Source organism: Phallusia mammillata, chromosome 6 (assembly GCF_965637545.1).
Source record: "Phallusia mammillata chromosome 6, kaPhaMamm4.hap1.1, whole genome shotgun sequence".
Taxonomy (NCBI): Eukaryota; Metazoa; Chordata; class Ascidiacea; order Phlebobranchia; family Ascidiidae; genus Phallusia; species Phallusia mammillata.
Window position 1 is genome coordinate 2,759,181 of NC_137257.1, and position 16,594 is coordinate 2,775,774.

At 36.2% G+C, this 16,594-nt stretch overlaps 1 protein-coding gene across 1 annotated transcript; it reads right to left on the reverse strand.

The window, feature by feature from the left end:
• Positions 1 to 936: 936 nt before the first annotated feature.
• Positions 937 to 4,165, reverse strand: LOC145233785 (uncharacterized). The gene is made up of 7 exons (XM_080098570.1): positions 4,052 to 4,165; positions 3,653 to 3,808; positions 3,390 to 3,512; positions 2,662 to 2,817; positions 2,516 to 2,605; positions 2,031 to 2,145; positions 937 to 1,368 (listed from the first exon to the last, which is right to left on the reverse strand). The coding sequence occupies exons 1-7, from the start codon at positions 4,131 to 4,133 to the stop codon at positions 1,116 to 1,118; spliced, it is 975 nt and encodes a 324-aa protein (XP_079954696.1). The 5' UTR covers positions 4,134 to 4,165; the 3' UTR covers positions 937 to 1,115.
• Between the last annotated feature and the right edge of the window lie 12,429 nt (positions 4,166 to 16,594).

The following is a 16,594-nucleotide window of genomic DNA, read 5'->3' on the forward strand; positions in this document are numbered from 1 at the left end:
TACGTTTGTAGCGACAACAGGTATTGAATGTTGACTTTGTAAGTAACAACACACATGTAGTTCTGTTATAGTTCTCTGTGAAATCGTAGTTGTTGAAATTGACAACAACGTGACCAAAAAACTTAAAAGCTATACTGGTTCCATTCCTTGTTCAATATTATTGTATTTGATGTTTTTAATGCATATCTTAAACTTTAACGCATGTTTCATAAATTTGTGCTTTACTCTGTACATTTGCTTACTGAAGTACACTTTCTTTATAACACAACATGATAATATTGTCGGGTTTGGGGCTTCAGGAAGATCGGCCACAAAAAGTGCCCGTTCAAACCTCTGCTGCCAACTATCATTTGCCCCAGTGAGGAATTAATGTCGTTTATGAAAAAAAAAAAGGAAAAAAGGCGGATAAAATAAAAACATATAAGGCATATAGAAATAGTAGAAATAGTAGATAAAATAAAAGACCAGCATCATAGGCTACTATGATGTCTATATGAGTTTGTCGTGATCTAAATTCTTAGGGACTAAATTTAGTAATAAGCTTAGATGTATGTTAATTTTACCTACATAATGGGTATTTTTATGGGTAATTAAAATGCACACCTTATGCATCACATAACGGAACACTTGACTCGATAATCCATGTCTTTTGGGTGTACGTGCTGTTTTAATGCAAATAAGACTTTGGCTTGGTAACATTTTTGTCTTCACTGAAATGTTTTTAAAATGAAATGCGCTGAAACGTTTTAAATATGGTTAGACTATCATGTATTTTGCCGGTTTAAACTGTGTTACAGCCTTTCACAGATCTGACGTTGGCCCTTCATGTTAAAAAAACTGGTTCCATTCCTTTTTCAATACTATTGTTTGTTTCTTTTTAATGCATATCTGAAACTTGCAAGTTTCATAAATTTGTGCGTTATACCCTTTCACAGATCTGACGTTGGCCCTTTATGTTAAAAAAAACTGGTTCCATTCCTTTTTTAATACTGTTGTTTGTTTGTTTTTAATGCATATCTGAAACTTGCAAGTTTCATAAATTTGTGCGTTATACCCTTTCAAAGATTTGACGTTGGGCCTTTATCACAGCTGCGAACAGATCACAAAGAGTAAAATTATTTTTTTTCACACACTGACGATAGAAGAGTATTACAAGCATCATCGTCCAACAGATAATCAGTGTCGAAATATAATCTCCCACAATTTGCACTGCTTCCTCCGTTGGGTTCAAGAGGACCGAAAAACGAGTTTTGCTCTGTGAAGGCAACTCCATCAACATATGTCCAATTCCCTTCACTGTATAGATCACTTGCACCGACCCAGTAATGTTCAGGGGGGCGAGGACGTATTAGTTTGTCTAATATCCAGCTTAAAAAAATAATCTGAATTAGGAGTTTTTTTCTTTATAGAAACTGAAAAAATCATTTTATTTGCTTTCACACATATAATCTAACGTAATCATCCCATTAAATTCCGGAAAACTTTAGTAAAAAACTATGATTTGCACCCAAATTATTGTCCAAAAAGTCCAAACTATGCCTGAAAGATGATAAAATTGTGGCTAAAAATAATGCCTAGTGCAGGGGTTCTTAACCAGGGGTGCCCACAAGGGTACCGATAGCTGTTCCTAGGGGGTGTGGGGATGCTGAATCATTAAAGTTGGTAAGGTTTTTTTTATAAGCAATTACGTAATTCTGTACAGAAGGGGTGCGAAAATTAGTTTGTGATTTGAAAGGGGTGCAGCAAAGAAAAAGGTTAAGAACTACTGGCCTAGTGTGAAGCCAAGCCTAAATCAAGCCGGTTTCATTCAAGTGAGGCCAAAACCTGAACCTAAAAGTCCGGCCAGACTTACTACTCTTATTTACAAACACAAGTATTAATGGTGACGTGAGCTAATGCAGAAGCTTACAAAATACCGCTTTGACGTCTTATATGGTTTGTCTTTGAAGATGTGTGCATTAAAACCCGACCAGTTTTCAGCCACATGTGTGCATTGAACCTGGCCAGGTTTAAACTGCATTAGAACTCACTTGCGAACTGTTTCGTCTCTCATGCCCCAAGTGGCAAGATCTCTTCCAATCGAACGACAATGATCTCTTGCATCTTGCCAGTTCATTAGAGTTGTGATTACAATGTGACGTTTAACTAATAATGCATGTTGACAAAAATTAACATAAAAAAGTAACTGGTTTAAAAAAGCAAAGCAGCCAAAAAGCTATTATTGTTTTTGCAGACCTTTAAGTACCTAATCCATGTTTAATAAAGTAATTTCATACATTTATGCCAAGTCTTTTTGGATTTGTTTTAGCGAAAAAATAATATTTTAGAGCTTAGAATTCTGTAAGTTTCAATAGCATTGGGCAGCGGGTTAATGTTTTACAATTAAAAAGAGGCCTTCGTTTTTGGTTTATTACACACCAAAATGTACTTTGATTTCAGTTACACCAAAAACGGTTTTACTGCAAAAGTATAACAGATACCGCGCGGTTAGGTGTAAACTGAAAATTTTTCTGACCTGGAAAATGAAACACTGGTTGAGGTTCGCACGCATAATAAACGTCGCTCTCATGCGAAATCATCTGAAAAAACACTTGCCCTCCTTCACCTTAACAAAAATATTAGTAAGAAATACAGAATATAATCCATTTAGTAAACGTTAACCTGTAATGCTTCCAGCTTCAACGGCTGCTGCACATAAAGAGCTGGTAGGATGAAACGTTCCTGACCCACACGAATCGGTATGATGATTGGAACAGCCAGCCGGGCAATTTATGACAGCATATGTGTCCGAAAAATCTCCCTTTGTTGTACATCCGACTAAAGAAGTTTCACACTTAGGAAAATCCAATGACATTTTAGGCAAAAAATAAAAATTGTTACCGTTTTCATTATTTCATTTTACCTTTTCATAAACGCTCTTGTTTAAATTTGAATAGACGTGCTCGGTTTTATGTCAAACATAAGCTAATGTTAAAACTGAACTCTTTCAGTCTATCTGGTAATTTGTACAAGTTGCACAGGCATAACACAAAATAGGAACTCTGATCACAATGAATTTCTCCATTTAACAGTTTAAACCAGTGGTTCTTTACCTCTAGTACGCTTGCCATTAGTGTTACGCCGGAGCTTATCAGGTGGCACAGGCTAGTAGCTTTTTGTCATACTGAATTGAAGTCAAACTTATCAACCCTAGGTCAGGGCGAAACTGTCTTAAACATTCTTTTGAAATTGCTTTTTGAAACTATACTGGTTTTGAAATTATTCCAGCCAAAAGACTTATTTCTTGATCTATTCATCGAAACAGGGTTTAGTGGTACGCAGCAATAAAATAAGTTGTCGCCATTAATAAAAAGAAACCCACTGGTTTAGACATTTGTTTTTGTTCTTACTTGTAAACTTGTACCACTTTGTAATTTCTAATGAACAGTGAGAAGAATATTCTTCAGACTGAGAAACCACAGTTGTACATGTCTTTACTTCAGATTCGTAAACAGCTACATCTCCACCACTGTCTGTTAGTGAACAAAACCACAATAAACGAAGTGTTTGATGTTAATTCAGAAAAAAATGGACTTATCCACTCCAGTCCTCGGTCTAACAGAACATAATAAATGAAATAGGGTGGCCAAATTTAATTTACAATTCAGTTTACCACTCAATGCTCCATGTGCTATTGCTGCAGAGCAAATGGGCTCTTCAGGTTGGTGGGAAAAGTTACATTTGTTCAACAAAAGTTCCATGCAACCAGAAGGACATGTGACCTTGGTTATGGAGTGAGTGAGCTCTGAGAATTTCGTATCACACGTGGCTGAAAATTAATGCAAAATTTTTGTACTTGTTTTGTTAACTAAGCGAAACAAACTCAACTCAACCTTGCTAAGGTATGAATTTACATGAAATGTTAATAAAAAGGTCAAAATCAACATTACAAACCGTTCAAAGCCGTCAACATAAAATGTGTGAACTTACCCACTTAACATAACCATTCTTACTTATAAATTGATGGCACAAAACAACACTATCTTCATGCATGAAGAATATTATTTCGTACCTGTTATTGACGATACGACCGAAGGAATATCGAAGTACATAATTATCAACACAATATAGAATGAACAACGCCAACGCGACATGCTAGCCAACAGATGCTCCTAAACAATTATACAACAATAGTCTATGGTAACAAAAAAACACAGTTGGAAAATACAGCAAAATATAAGCTAGTCTATGTGCAACCAAAAAGTTATAACGTTAGTGAATCATATGAACTGCCCTGACTGAAAATAATTGACGTTGCTGAGAAAGAACAGAGTAAATGACATCGATATCATAACACAAACCCGCATAGAATGTGTCATGTTTGTTTGTACGGCTGCGTAATTTTTAAATTATATACCATACAACATACGCCCTAACCAGCATACGAATGACTTTATGAATGTCAGGCTATATTTTGTCATCGTCACATCATTACAATTTTCTGTTCAAGTTTGATAGCTCGTACAATCTACCATTTTAATCATTACTTAGCTGACAAAATTCAGAACACTCAAATCAATCTAATGGATTGAATAGGGACTGAAATATACAGATCATACACATACTGATTTAAGTGTGTGCTAAATTTGTCAGCTAAGTAATGTCAATATATGTGACTGGAAACGTCTCTTGAGCATCCATAGATCAGCGCGATTACTGTGTTAGTACATCTTTATGCTACCGTTATAATCATCATATTATCGTTACCATTTTCGCCGTTTATTTGCCAACGTCAAATTCTCGTCGCAAAAATATAGACAGGCAAAGCAGGGCCCTGGAGAGGAAAAACATGTACTTGAGCAAGCAACTTTCTGGGCCGCTACTCGAACACTGGTCAAAACAAGATTGGAGTCATCAAAAGAGAGACTAGGATGACAAATAGTACAGTTTGGTGCGCAGTTAAAAAGTACGGTAGGGCCTACGTTGGTACACAAAGAACACCAAAGTATGGTACCGTACTTAGCTCCACCACCAGAGTATACCACCGTACCAAAAGCGCACCGGTACACAAAATAAATGTTGAATAAACGGTCTGATTGAGATCGTTTTTTATTGTAAAAGATATCGAAATCGACCGAAACCTACATTTAAAGGTGTTTGTCACATGATTTCATCATAGTGCCATTCTACTTAACCAGCCAACTAGTAGTCAAAATGTTGATGAAGTCATCGCTTTATATTTTGTGCTCATGTGAGTGATTGCTCAGCAAAATAAGGGGTCACACATGCACTGATTCGCTGCAGGTGCAAAGCTAATGTTGATCAATGAATCAATAGATCAATCAATTTATTTGTTTTCAGCGCACATAATAAACGTAATAATAATTCACAATAAACAGGACAAGTAAAAGCGGTGCAACATTTTTTTAATCATACTGAAAAAGGTAACAATAATAATTTTTATATTTGTCAAAAATGATATAACTTAACGCGTATAGTTACCAGACCATGCTTAACTCATGAATGGAGTTTGCAAAACAGAACAAGATGTGTGCTTTACCGTACGAAGTCAATATTTAATACGTGTTGTTGCTACAATCGTAGAAACATTCATGGATAAAATTAACAACCCCATAGTGATTGAACAACGACATATCAACCTTCTGCTGTTTTCTGGTTGACTTCGAAAGCTCACAAACAAATGCGTATGTCTCTGTTTAACATTTGATTACACTCTGAAGTGAAAAAATTCGACATATTGTCATAACAATGGTGGATCAGTCAAAATCACCCTGGCTTTCTGTCATTAAAGTCGCTTAAAATAGATTCAACAAATTATACTAGAACCCTACTAGAACCCTAGTACTAGAACCTAGTACTAGAACCCTAGTACTAGAACCCTAACACATAAATGTGTTGTTGTTTGACACCAGGATCATTTTTAATCTTAAAACCAGTTCAAAAGTTACTACTTGTTAATTTTTTGTCCTTTTTTATCCATATGTGGAATCTTTCTTAACTTTTAATCAGCTTTAATGAATAAATTTTCTAAACATATTTGTAGCAGGTGGTATAAAATAAAATAAAAGAAGTAGTATGGTCACGCTTTGCAGCAAAAATCACTGCGAACAGAAGACCCTATTTTTTCTCGCACACTGACGAACGAAGTGTATCACAAGAATGATCGTCCAACAGGTAGTTAGCATCGGGCCATAATCCGCCACAATTGTGACGTATCCCGCCGTTCGGTTCAAGATTTGCGAAAAACGAGTTTTGCTCTGTGAAGGCAACTCCATCAACATATGTCCAATTCCCTTCACTGTTTATGTCATTTGCGCCAACCCAGTAATGTTCAGGTGGACGAGGACGTATTAGTTGGTCTAAAATCCAGCTTTATGTAAAAAAAATAACAAGATGTAAATTACCTTTTGAGATTTCCCCCTTATGGAAAGTTAAAAATCCATGTTTTGCATTCATACGCACAACCTATTCGAACCATCCCATTAAATTCCGGAAAACTCAAGTAAACAACTATGATTTCTACCCAAACACAAATAATGGTCTAGAATTTAGTCCAAATTATGACTGAAAGATGATAAAATTACGGAACGAATGATCCTGAATATGAAGTCAAGTCCGAATCAAGCCTATTTTATTCAAGCTAATGCCTGAACCCGACCCAGGACTTTCTACTTTGATTTATTACACAAAGGTTTTGATAAGCTATTGTAGAAGCTTATGAGATAATAATTATTATGCGTCTAATATGGATTTGTCTTCAGAAATAAGTGCATTAAACGAGTCACTTTCGAGCTCCATTTTTTTCACGGGGTTCGAACTTAGGACACTCTTGGGGACGAATCCCGAAAAGGTTTTTATTATGTCTGCATGTGGGTCAGGCGCGCCGGACCATTCAGCCAAGCTCCTCCCCACTTTCGAGCTCCACTAAAACTCACTTGCGAACTGTTTCGTCTCTCATGCCCCAAGTGGCAAGATCCCTTCCAATCGAACGACAATTATCTCTTGCATCTTGCCAGTTCATTAAAGTTGTGATCACAATATGACGTTCAACTAATAACGCACGTGGACAAATGTTAACATAAAAAGTATCTTCGTAAAAAAAGCAAAGCAACCAAAAAGCAGATTTAAGTAATCCATGTTTAATAAAGCAATTTGCTACATTTATACCAAGTCTTTTTGGATTTGTTTTAGCGAAAAAAACAAGATTGTAGAGCTTATAATTGTGTAAGCGTGAATAGCATTGTGCCCTAGGTATAAGTTTACAAGTTAGACAAATAGATAATAATTTAAAATGACGTCTTCGTTTTAGGGTTCATTACATGTCCAAATGTACTTTTGTAGGGAATTTTAATGCCAGTTGCACAAAAAACGGTTTTACTGCAAAAGTAAAAGAAATGGCTCGGTTAGGTGTAAACTGAAAAGGTTTCTGACCTGGAAAATGAAACACTGGATGAGGTTCGCACGGATTATAAACGTCGCTCTCATGCGAAATCATCTGAAAAAACACTTGCCCTCCTTCACCTTAACAAAAATATTAGAAAGAAATACAAAATATAATCCATTTAGTAAACGTCAACCTGTAATGCTTCCAGCTTCAACGGCAGCTGCACACAAAGAGCTGCTTGGATGAAACGTTCCTGACCCACACGAATCGGTGTGAAAATTGGAACAGCCAATCGGGCAATTTATGACAGCATATGTGTCCGAAAAATCACCCGCTGTTGTGCACCTAACTAAAATAGTTTTCATATGATTAAATTTGAGTATAAGTGCTCGGTTTTATTTTAAAGTACGCTAAGTTAAAACTAGTAAATTGCATCAGTTGCAGAGGCTTTCAGTACAACTGCAGAACTAAAAGCACAGACTGATTAGAGTGTACTGAAAGCTTCAGTTTGATACGATTGTCCGTAACTTAAATCGACTGTATTAAAAAGCATAGTTTCAAGATGCACAGGCATAGCAGCAAAAAGGACTTTTGGTTACAAAGAATTTCTCTATTTAACAGTTTAATCATTTGTTTGTTCTTACTTGTAAACTTGTACCACTTTGTGATTTCTGTTGAACAGTAAGAAGAATATTCTTCAGACTGTGAAACCACAGTCGTGCATGTCTTCACTTCAGATTCGTAAACAGTTACATCTCCACCACTGTCTGTTAGTGAACAAAACGACAATTCGTAAACAAGTGTTTCTGAAAGTTACGCCAAACAATGTGAACCAGACAAAATATTGGATGCTAGTTCAGAAAAAAATGTGGTTTTAGCGCTATCCAGTCCTTGGTCTAACAGCACATAATAAACAAAACAGCGCGGCAAAATTCGATTTATAAAGCAGTTTACCACTCAATGCTCCATGTGCTATTGCCGCAGAACAAACGGGCTCTCCAGGTTGGTGGGAAAAGTTACATTCGTTCAACACAAGTTCCATGCAACCAGATGGACATGTGACCCTGGTTATTGAGTGAGTGAGCTCTGAGAATTTCGTATCACAAGTGGCTGAAAAAATTATACAAAATTGTTGTACCTGATTTGTTATGTTTTATCGAGCAAGCGAAATAAACTCAACTCAACTCTGCCCACTTCTAAAGTTAAAACTTAATAAAATATTACTAAAAGCTCAAAATCAACATTACATAGCATTCAATGCCGCTAGCACAACATAAACTACTCTTACTTCTAAATTAATTGCACGAAACAAAATAACCTTATAAAGAATATTATTTCATACCTGTTATTGACGATAATCCCGCAGGAGTATTAAAGCACAGAAATATCAACAGAATATTAGTTGTACAACGCCAAGACAGCATCCTATCGTACAGCAGCATTCAAACAAGTTCTATAGTAACAAAAACACATTTTAAAATTCAGCAAAGTCTAAATGTGCAACGAAACTTTTTCAACGTTTCACAACCATAGTGAATCATCTAAAGCGACTGAAAATAACTGACGTTGTTGAAAAAAGGGAATTGCTAACGATGTTACACAACAATATTTGAATGTGTCATGTTTGTATAGTTCAAGTCATCATAATTTTAGACCTGTTCAGGCTTTCTTAAAAAAGAATGTTTTAACGAAAAAAAATGTTTTTATTAAACTTTTTGCTGTTTATTAGATGTCATGAATCGCTCACAAGATTATACATTGTAAATGCCACCAGGGCCCGTGACAAGCAATTCCCCACTGGAGCAAATCATAGTATCGCAGAAACATTTATGGATAAAATTAACAACAGAATAGTGATTGCGAAACCACATGTCAACTTTCTGCTGTTTTTTTGGTTGACTTGAAAAGCTCACAAACAAATGCTTATGTCCCTGTATAACATTTGGTTGTACTCTTAAGGGAAAAAAGTAATAACAATAGTGAACCACTCAAAATCACCCTGGCTTTCTGTCAATAAAGTTGCTTAAAATACTTAAAACAAATCATATTACCATAATTTCACATAAAATTTGTTGCTTTTTGGTATTAAGAGTATTTTTTTATTATAAAACCTGTTCAAAAGTTACTATTTGTTAATTTTTTTTCATTTTTTATCCATATGTGGAATCTTTCTTAACTTTTAATCAGCTTTAATGAACAAATTTTCTAAACGTATTTGAAAATAAAATAAAAATCCATGTTTTGCATTCACACATAAAACCTAATCGAATCATCCCATTAAATTCCGGGAAATACCTAAAGTCCCGTTGAAAACTACGAATTGTGCCAAAACTCGATTCAAAAAAACCAAATAATAATTATGCGCAAAAGTTGATAAAATTGCTACACAATTGAGGCTGAGTGTGAAGTCAGGCCCGAATCAAAGTGTTTTATTCAAGGTAATGCCTGAACCCGACCCGAAATGTCTGCCCAGACTGACTACTTTAATTTATCACACACACAAGTATTAATGAGCTATTGTGGAAGCTTATGAGATAATAATTATTATACGACTTATATGGTTTGTCTTAGAAGATAAGTGCATTAAACTAAGTCACTTTCGAGCTCCACTAAAACTCACTTTCGAACGGTTTCGTCTCTCATGCCCCAAGTAGCAAGATCCCTTCCAATCGAACGACAATTATCTCTTGCATCTTGCCAGTTCATTAGAGTTGTGACCACAATGTGACGTTCAACTAATAATGCACGCAAGCAAATGTTAACATATAAAAGTAGCTTATTAAACAAAAGGTTAAGCAATTCATGTTAATACAGTAATTCACTACATAGGCTACATACAAAGTCTTTAAAAGTTTTTGTATTTGTAGATAACAATTTAAAATGACGACTTTTTAAGGTTTATTGCACGTTCGAATGAACTTTTGTAGGGATTTTTTTATGTCATTTGAACCGGAAACGGATTTACTGCAAAAGTAAAAATGGCGCACGGTTAGGTGTAAAGTTTCTGACCTGGAAAATGAAACACTGGTTGGGGTGCGCACGGATTATAAACGTCGCTTTCATGCGAAATCACCTGAAAAAACACTTGCCCTCCTCCACCTTAACAAAAATATTTGTGAGAAACACAGAATATGATTCAGTATCTTTAACGTTAACCCAGTGGTTCCCAACCTTTTTTGTTACATTCCTCCCTTCGCCCATTTTCGAACTATTCATTCCTCCCCATAAGACAAAAAAAATACAACATAAAAAATTATAGCAAATTATTTCACATTACAACTCAACGCACAATTTGCTCTTGTTTGCGCTCTGAAAGTAGTTGTATACGCGGCGCAGTTTGTGACAGTGCAATTAGGCTACAGCCAAAATCTACACAAGACAATGATACGCAACTAAGAATCTAGTTTCATTGCATATACTGTTTACTAACTGTAAACTGTTCAGTTTTTAAGCAACTAAGCAAGACTGTCCAAAAAATGTTAAAACAATGGACTTTGTTACGACAATAATCAATTAATTTAAGCGCCTGCAATGTAGCATCCGGCCGATATACAAGTATAGACCTTATAATTAGGGATGTATATTTCAGAATCCATTACAAGCGGTTTCAAATGTGAACTGCGTACAAATTTTAATGGACATCAATGTATTTACAAAAATATTTTGAAACATTTGTAATGTAAGCTTAAATTTTTTTACACTTTTTTTGAAATTCCTCCACTGAGCTCATAAAATTCCTCCCTAGGGAGGAATTCCTTCCCGGTTGGGAACCACTGCGTTAACCTGTAATGCTTCCCGCTTCAACGGCTGCTGCGCATAAAGAGCTGCTTGGATAAAACGTTCCTGACCCACACGAATCGGTGTGAGAATTGGAACAGCCAGCCTGGAAATTTATGACAGCAGATGTGTCCGAAAAATCACCCGCTGTTGTACAACTAACTAAAATTGTTTTACATTTGTTCATTTTGGCAAATCCAATGACATTTTAGGCGATTAGAAATTTTGCTACTGTTTTTATTGTTTCATGTAAGCTTTTTATCAACGCTATTGTTTAAATTTGAATATTTGTGCTCGGTTTTATGTTCAAGTTTTGCTAGGGTAAAAATTTAACTCTTTCAATATAACTAGTAATTTGCATAAGTTGTACAGGCTTTTAGTACAACTGCAAAACGAAACACACAGATTTAATAAAGTGTACAGAAAGCTAGTTTCATTTTTTAGGATTATACGCAACTTGAATCAGGCGTTTGTTTGTTCATACTTGTAAACTTGTACCACTTTGTGATTTCTATTGGACAGTGGGAAGAATATTCTTCAGACTGAGAAACCACAGTTGTACATGTCTTCACTTCCGATTCGTAAACAGCTACATCTCCACCACTGTCTGTTAGTGAACAAAACGACAATACGTTAACACAGTGGTTCTTAACCTTTTTGTAGTTACGGACCCCTTTTAAGAATTTTGTAAGTCTGCGGACCCCCAACACAATTTACCATAAGTCTTTTTATGTTTCACGCGTGTCTTGGCATTATACCCTGTCATGCTTTTGAAGCATTTCAATCCGCCTTCACAGTCCTTTAAAATCATTGACGTTCTGTATTGTCGTGGCCAACGCATCGAGTTGATAATATTTCTGGTATATATAACTTGACAAATCACTTTTCCTATGAAGTCTATTGTCCATGTGTGCTATGATGTCACAATAGGAAAGACAATCACAAAACGTAATTGTTCTTGGCATAATTAAGGTGTAATAAACAGCGTGCACTCGTGTGCAGGATTGTAAAAACGGTTGAGAAACTTGAAAATATTCTTTTGTTGGTTAATGCTACTTAACATATTTCCCTCCGTGGACCCCCTGAAACCATCTCACGGAACCGTTGGGGGTCCGCGAACCCCAGGTTAAGAACCACTGCGTTAACAAGTGTCTAATGCTAATTCAGAAAAAAATGGGGTTTTATATCAAGCTTTCGGTCTAACAGCACATACTAAATAAAATAGGGCGTCGAAATTCAGATTCACAATTCAGTTTACCACTCAATGCTCCATGTGCTATTGCTGCAGAGCAAATGGGCTCTTCAGGTTGGTGGGAAAAGTTACATTCGTTCAACACAAGTTCCATGCAACCAGAAGGACATGCGACATTGGTTATTGAGTGGGTGAGCTCTGAGAATTTCGTGTAACAAGTCGCTAAAATTTTAACACAAAATTTAATAGCCAACATAGTAGGCGAAAAATTAAATCCTTAACACAACCATTTTAGTTGATAAATTGATTGCATGAAACAAAAAACCCTACCAATTATATTATATCATACCTGTTATTGTCGACACAACCAATGAAATATCGAAGCACAGAAATAACAACAGAATGTTAATTGAACAACGCCAAAACACCATCTTATTTTACAGAAGCTTTTAAACAAGTTTTTTTAACAAGTTCTAGTGACAGAAACACAATTTGAAAACACAGCAAAGTAAGGTAGTAGTTCAAATGTGCAACAAAACTTTTTTAACATTTTATAACCACGGTGAATCATTTCAAAGCGCCGTGACTGAAAACAATTGACGTTGTCGAACAAAGGAAATGAGTACGGTTTTACACAAAATGAATAGAATGTGTCATGTTTGTATAGTTACAACGTCAGCAATATTTTAGACAATAAACCTGTGCATGCTTTTGTCGAAAAACGATTGATTTAACGAAATGCTATTTGTTTAAAGTTATGAATCGCTCACAAATTGCACTTTGCAAATGCTGCAAAGGCCTGTGACAAGCAAGTGTATTTGCTGTGATAGCAGTGCGTTTTTCAACTCTGCCGCAAGCTAGCGCCCCAGATCAGTTCGCCTGATGTTTGTGTCGTAGTCTTTGGGACACCCAGGTCTGCCTACGTAATCACAGGAAACGTTCCGAGGAACCACGCTGGTGTTTCTGTTTAGACCGGTTTCATTGGGCCAGCAGAACCTAAGGGTTCAACCACCGTACTAAACAAAAGGTTGGTGTGGTCTGTTGCGATCCTAAGATCGAATAAACAGCAAATATGTAAATAAAATATTTTTTTCGTTGAATCATTCTTTTTTACAATGCATGAACAGGTTTGATGGTCTAAAATTTTGCTGACGTTTAACCACAACTACAAACATGACACATTCTATTCGTGTTGTGTAACATTTCCTTTGTTTCAACAACGTCAATCATGTTCAGTCGTTTTATATGATTCACCACGGTTATGAAACGTTGAAAAAGTTTTGTTGCACATTTAGACTACTACCTCACTTTGTTGTATTTTCAAATCCTGTTTCTGTCACTATAGAACTTGTTTGAAAGGGTCTGTAAAATAGGATGGTGTTTTCGCGTTGTTCAAGTAATATTCTTAATATTCTTTAATATTTCGTTGGTTGCCAACAGATGCTCCTAAACAATTATATAATAATAGTCTATGGTAACAAAATCGCACATTTAAAAACGACAGCAAAATATAACCTGGTAGTCTATGTGCAACCCAAAAAGTTATAACATTAGTGAACGTCGTTATAACGGTGGTGAGTCATATGAACTGCCCTGACTGAAAACGTGGGTGAAAAACAATAATGCAAATGAGATAATAACAGAAACTAGTGATGCACCGAAGTTTCGGTTGGCCGAAACATTTCGGCCGAATCTGTTGTTTTCCAATGTTTCGGTTTCGGCCCGAACTTTTTTGAAAATTCGGCCGAAACCGAACTTTTTTGTGGCATGGAATTAAAGCCTTAAATTTCATTTTCGCCCATACGAAACATCATAAATTAACTATTTGTTATATTTATAAATTACGAGCCACGTTGTCTGCAAAATATGACAAGTTTAGCAAAGCTTACGCATTGTGAAAGTTATTTTGGTTTGTCATAATTGAGGTCACTCGCATCAACAACACAAGTTTCAGTTGACATCCATGAGAATGGATATTTCAGGTTCGGCCTGATTCGGCCGAAATTATTCGGCCTCAATGCCGAATATTCGGTTTCGGCCCGAACCTTTTTAGGCGGGTTCGGTGCATCACTAACAGAAACACGCATAGAATGTGTCTTGTCAGTTGTTACGGCAGAAGCGCAGTTTCTAAAATTATAACTAGTTCATGCTTTTATAAAATGTAAAAAAAATGTTTTAATGAAAAAATTATATTCTTTATTTTTTGGCAGTTTATTAATTTGTATTGGATTTTTACAAAGATTTCGCATTGTAAATGTCAAACTAAACTGTTAATAAGCTGCAAAATGGACACCCTGTTCCGGCCTATAAAATCTCATCAGTGCAGCTGGTAACGAGTGGTATGTAGCACTGGCAAGTGTAGCCACCCAACGGTATATCATTTTTTTGGAGAAACAAAATGTTAATGCTGCGCAGATTTGCTGTACGACGTGTGCATTTCTCACCTCTACCGCTAGCTAGAGCTATGAATGTGGGCAACTTTTCCACAGTTTTGTTCCGTGAAAACTTGGCTGCGTTGGTCCCTTTTGCTTTACTTCGGTAAACCAATTTTTGCAGGGCCGACATTACGAGCTACTAAAAGTAGGGATCAAAGCAGAGTCGTAATCGACGTTGATTGCTTCACAAATGACACGGAGTGTGAAATTAGCACCGAACCAAACCATTTTTAAGCAAATTTAAGCCTGAGTCCTACCCGAACCCAAACGCCCCAACCAGTGGGTCCTCATGTATTTTGACGAATTCATCCCTTAGCCATTTAAAACAAACCTTTTTCTCCCTAATGTATTGCATAGTATGCTAAACCATACGAAGATCATTAAAAATTGGGTCTTTTATCAACTTCACAGGTTATATTTCCAGAGCTTAAATGTCTATTTACAAACCAAATGAAAATAATTTAAGTAAATTCCTTCCCTTCCTGCCCGGTTGGGAACCACTGCCCCAAATCAAAGTATATATAAAACACAAGTAGTCCAACCCATTGTTACGCGATAGAGCCGCATGGACGCCATTTTGTGTCCACATTAATACAGCAGGTATAGGGAAAAACACATAAATTGTCTGATTTTTACAAACTGGTGGGATTTATCGCGAGTTTGATAGGTAAAATTGAATAAAAGTTTTGGGTTCTAACATTTGAACGTGATAATGCACGCTGAACGCAAATATTTAAAGTTTACATGAAAATTAAGCGGCCAAATTTACATGAAAAACAGCAATTTAGCTTTTAATGTTGCGTTGAAATGTTAGAACCCGAAATTTTCATTCAATTTGGGGAATCAAATTCGCGTCTATGCTCTCCAGTTTGTAAAAATCAGACAATTTATGTGTTATTTTTCTCTACCCACAGTATCATTTTGGACACAAAATGGCTACATAGGCTTTATTGCGTAACAATAGGTTGGACAACTTGTGTTTTATATAGACTTTGCCCCAAATCAATCGAACCGACTTGGTCAGAAATTCTCAGACAAATGCTGTGGGTTTTGCAATAGAACTATACGAAACAGTAACCAAAGTACAAATGTCATTAAATTAAAAAGGCACATTTGTGTTTGCTCACAAGACGCTAAAAGTTAAGGCTGTAAGTGCACGGGCTGGAAATTAGGGCCCGAACCCTTTGCAGAAAACAAGGCCCCAAAACGTCCTGTGTAAAATCAGGACCGAATCATGCCCGTTTTATTTAGTCATAAAACCTAAACCCAATCTGTTAGCCAAGCTCAACTTACACCTCTGTCAATAGTTCGCGAGCAAAAGTGACTTTTAAATAAAATATTTGCAGTGAAGTTCGAATAAGTCCAAAGGTTAGATCAAGGACAAGACGATGACAAATGTGTATTCTTCTTGGTTAATAAACTTCGCCGACGCAACGCATCAGAGCTTTTTGCGTGACCAAGTTTTTTCAGTGTCGCGTTTCAACCGTACTGCGCAAACGCTGCTGTGTTAGCAGATACCAAGGTACAACAAAATGCTGGCTTTCATAAGCTGGTAGCTACGGAAATTGTGTGTCGTCGACCGATTGATAATGACATGGATAAGAAAGATTACTGTATTTCAATGCCAAATATTAACTACTTCAAACAGAGTCCCGTACTCGGGCTTTATATCAATAGAAACAGGCTTTATTCGGGCCTGGCTTTACATTTGTAGCGTATTTTCACGTTTTTTTTATTTAGCTTTTAGGCTAACCTCTGGCTTTTGATTTTTGTAAACCAGGTTTAAGTCAGGTTTAAGCCCAAATT